General features: G+C 30.1%; 1 protein-coding gene across 1 annotated transcript in view; it reads left to right on the top strand.

The window, feature by feature from the left end:
- Nucleotides 3774–4493, top strand: part of LOC107605464 (histidinol-phosphate aminotransferase, chloroplastic) — a 5302-nt gene continuing 4582 nt past the window's right edge. Inside the window, exons 1-2 of the mRNA XM_016307351.2 lie at nucleotides 3774–3906; nucleotides 4003–4263. Of these exons, the coding sequence (XP_016162837.1) occupies nucleotides 3817–3906; nucleotides 4003–4263 (351 nt within the window). The 5' untranslated portion in view covers nucleotides 3774–3816. The remainder of the gene's footprint in view (nucleotides 3907–4002; nucleotides 4264–4493) is intronic.

Below are 4493 nucleotides of genomic sequence, written 5' to 3'. Positions count from 1 at the left end.
ATATTAATGTATATACAGCAATTAGCAATTCATTAACGAATCATTAAATAAAATTTAAATTTATAACAAATTAATTCTTTACCTATTGAATTAAAAGATATCGCAGAAAATAAAAAATAAAAAATGACAAGTTGACAATATCCTTGCTCTGGCTGGCATAAATGAAAACTATATACATGGTACAACTTGCAAGTTGCAACCAACACATATTACATAAGCATGGAGCATGTGGAACTGTGGATCAAGAATTTGTGATTTCCCACTTGTTTTTCATCAAAAATTTTAATTAAGGGGGAAAAAGTATATGATAGAAGGTGTTAAAGGGACACGTTGGCATGACTCATGACAGTAATATAACACAGCAGATTCATGTACTTATAAACACTGTGCTTGTATATGTCCTCATTCACTCATTCCTTAGCTGCTTTTGTTCATCATCAATGTACACAACTTATCAATAAGACACTTATGATTTAGTTTGGTAAAATTTTTATTTTTTAAAAGTTGTAGTATTTATTTTTGGTAATTTAAATTAAAAATAATTTTTAATAAATACAAATAATAATAATTGTGTTTGGTAAAATACTTTTTAAAATTTAAAAATACTATAATAGATATAAATACAAGTATTAAATTTAAAAATTAGTTAACATATGAATTTATATTAGACTTTTAAATTTTGAAAAGTACAAGCCAACTTTAAAAAGTTCTATTTTAGATGCTTTCAAAAATACCTCGATCTTTTAAAAGCTATAAGCATAAGCACATGGTCTTTTTGATTTACCAAACACAAAATGAGGAGCTTGAGCTTTTAAAAAGTACAAGCACCTCTTCGAAAAGATTTACCGAACCAAGCCTAAGAGTACAAAGTTTTTGCCTTTTAAGTTGCTACACTTGAGTAGGAGTGTTCACAATGCGGTTCGAATCGATTTTGAGTAAAAAACTCATCCGATCCGAATGCTAATTTTACTTGCGGTGCGAAAAATAGCAGCAATGTCCCCTTCTTCTTCTTGGGAGTAGCCTAACCATGTTGTGTGGAACCTCTCCCTGGATGGATCTTTTAAGCTCAAGAATACCTACTTTGTCCTTCTTGGCAATTCTCCAATACTTAATAGAATTTTTAATTTGATCTAACACTGGTGTGGTCCTAAGTATATTTGTTTTCTTCTTTGGTTAGTTGTGTATGAGGCTATACTAACTAATGCAAAAAGAAGACGATGTCACCTTTTTTCCATTGTTGGTTGACCTCGTTGTAACATGCAAGAGGAAAGGACCACTCATGTGCTATAGTATTGCTGGTATGCAATGTGTATTTGGCGCTCACTCCTGCCACTAACTTAAATAGTTGAATTATTCAATGCAAACTCATAAGACTATTTATTTGTAAATTTCTTAAAGACTAAGGATTGGCAGTGCATGTTCGGAGTTACTATATCCTCTTTATGGTATCTTCATAACAAGCTGGTCTTCGATAGTAGCTCGAACTCCATTCGAGCAGCAATAGAACAAATTAAGGCGAGGAATGATGAATATACTCGTCTCTCTCGATCTATCCTCCAACCAAAGACTATCAACTGCAATGCTGACTGCCTTATCTGATGGCTGCCTCTCCAAGAAGGAATCATTAAACTCAATGTTGATAGAGTTTTCATGGCACGTGCCAATAACGCAACTTGCGAGGGTATCTTTAGAAATCATTTGAATGTCTTCTTGAAATGATTCTCTTGTGACCTCAGGAGTTGTTCCATTATGCATGATATTAATGTATATACAGCAATTCATTAACTAATAACGAATCATTAAATAAAATTTAAATTTATAACAAATTAATTCTTTACCTATTGAATTAAAAGATATCGCAGAAAATAAAAAATATGTCTAGACAAGTTGACAATATCCTTGCTCTGGCTGGCATAAATGAAAACTATATACATGGTACAACTTGCAAGTTGCAACCAACACATATTACATAAGCATGGAGCATGTGGAACTGTGGATCAAGAATTTGTGATTTCCCACTTGTTTTTCATCAAAAATTTTAATTAAGGGGGAAAAAGTATATGATAGAAGGTGTTAAAGGGACACGTTGGCATGACTCATGACAGTAATATAACACAGCAGATTCATGTACTTATAAACACTGTGCTTGTATATGTCCTCATTCACTCATTCCTTAGCTGCTTTTGTTCATCATCAATGTACACAACTTATCAATAAGACACTTATGATTTAGTTTGGTAAAATTTTTATTTTTTAAAAGTTGTAGTATTTATATTTAGTATATTAAATTAAAAATAATTTTTAATAAACACAAATAAAATTAATTACGTTTGATAAAATAGTTTTTAAATTTTAAAAATACTATAATAGACATAAATGTAAATATTAAAATTGAAAATTAATTAATATATAGAATTATATTAGACTTTTTAAATTTTGAAAAGTACAAGCCAATTTTAAAAAATTCTATCTTATATACTTTTAAAAGTACCTTAATTTTTTAAAAGTTGCAAGCACAAGCGTTACTAAACACAAAATAAGGAGTTTGAGCTTTTAAAAAACATAAACACCTCTTTAAAAAACTTTACCAAACCAAGCCTAATTAAATTATCTTTCTTCAAATGTTATATACTTATATGTGGCCATGTGCTTTGATAAATTAGTTATTTACATCAAATACACATTAATTAAATATATTGATTATTTTAGTGAGTAATTTTTGTATACGTAAAGCATTTTTTATCTATCTTTACCACTAATAATTAAATAAGGTGGTCATCAAGGGGTAAAAAAGCTGCTAAAATTGGTTACAATAATATTTTTTAAAATATCCTTATTTTCAAATAAAATTTTAAAATTCAAACAAGATTCCATACCAATTAAAAAATAACTCCAACTTTTAATTTCGGCCTAATTTGCTTATTTAGTTTACACTAGGCGAGAAGTGCCTTTTAATTTCTAGTTGTATATAATAGGGAAGTCAAATAAAGATTAAAATATTGATTAAAATTATTAAAACTATTAAAAAAAAGATTATGTTTCTATCAAAACCATTCATAAAAAAACATAAATTCAAAATTATCTATAAAAGATTATGTTGAACTAACAAAAACCCTTACTTTTTGGGTAAATTGTCAAATGAATTAAGTCATTTGGATTCAATGGAGTAATGAGCAATTATATGTATCATTCTTTACACTTGTTTAAATAAATTAGAGAATTAACCATTAAATCGACTCAATTTTGGTTGTCTATAATATTTTTTTAATAGCTATTTTTTTTAGCAATGTATTTTTTGGAGGTATTTTTTTCATTTCTTTTTTTTTTTTGGGTAAAAGGTTGGTGGTGGTGTTGGTAACGAAAATTCCTAGACACACATTTTCTTCAATCCATACGACAATAAAATTGGAAAACCCAACCCAACCTATTCACCTTTTTAAAACCATAAAGTGGATTGGGCTTTGCTTCCTCGATTTCAACCCACCCAACCAAAAATAAAAAATAAAAAATGTGTTCTATTTCCAAAGAGTTCTTTGTTTTATATTAAGAGCAATGCTAAGGGACAGCAACTTTTGTGATTGGTAACTATCACATAGCCATCAATGATGATCTAATGGTGTGAGATTGATGTAAGATTTCATCTAATGACTCACCTTTCTCTGCTGGTTACATACTGGCCAAAATTCAATAAAATTGCTGGCCCTTAAACTTTTCCTTATATTAATAAACTCTGCAAAAAAAAAACTCTTTGCAAACCAAAACAATAATAATAATCATAATAAATCATAATTAAAAAATCAGCCCTCTTTTCTTCTTATGCTTTCTCAGTGTTGCCGGCTGCAACAATCTCGTTCCAACTTCTCCATTTCCATACAGAGAGAGAGAGAGAGAGAGAGAGAGAGAGAGGTAAGCTCTTAAGATTCTTTCTTTTACCTAACAATGGCGTTTCATTTATTTTTTTAATTAGTTAAAGCTTCCAACTTTATTTTGTTTATGATGCAGGTCTTCATGGGTGTTGTTGATTTTTACAATTCTGCTGCTACTTGCTTGGTTAAGTCCAATTCCATTGATCATAAGCAAGTGGGGTTGGGGCAAAGATTCAATTTTTCTTTTGAGGGGAAGAAGATTCAGAGGAGGAGGGACTCTGTGGCTATGGCTTCCACTATTCCTACGACAGAACCGGTTCTTCAGGTGACCGGTGACTCCTTCATCAGAGAGCATTTGAGAAAGTTGTCCCCTTATCAACCTATTTTGCCTTTTGAGGTATAAAAAATAAAAGCCAACTTTTATGGATTCTGTTGTAATGCAATGCTGATTTTTATTTGAAGAATTCTGGGCATTGTTACAATTTCTGGTTAAGAGATTTGGTTGTGTGCTTCTGTTAGCTCTTAGTTAAAGCATACTTGATCACTTGTTATTTTAAATAGAAATGCATTTTTGTTTCTTCAGGCTTTATTTAGCCATGATTTATTCTTATTCTTCCTTTGGAGGAA

Source organism: Arachis ipaensis, chromosome B06, assembly GCF_000816755.2.
Source record: "Arachis ipaensis cultivar K30076 chromosome B06, Araip1.1, whole genome shotgun sequence".
NCBI lineage: Eukaryota > Viridiplantae > Streptophyta > Magnoliopsida > Fabales > Fabaceae > Arachis > Arachis ipaensis.
This window is presented reverse-complemented; position numbering and strand designations above follow the sequence as displayed.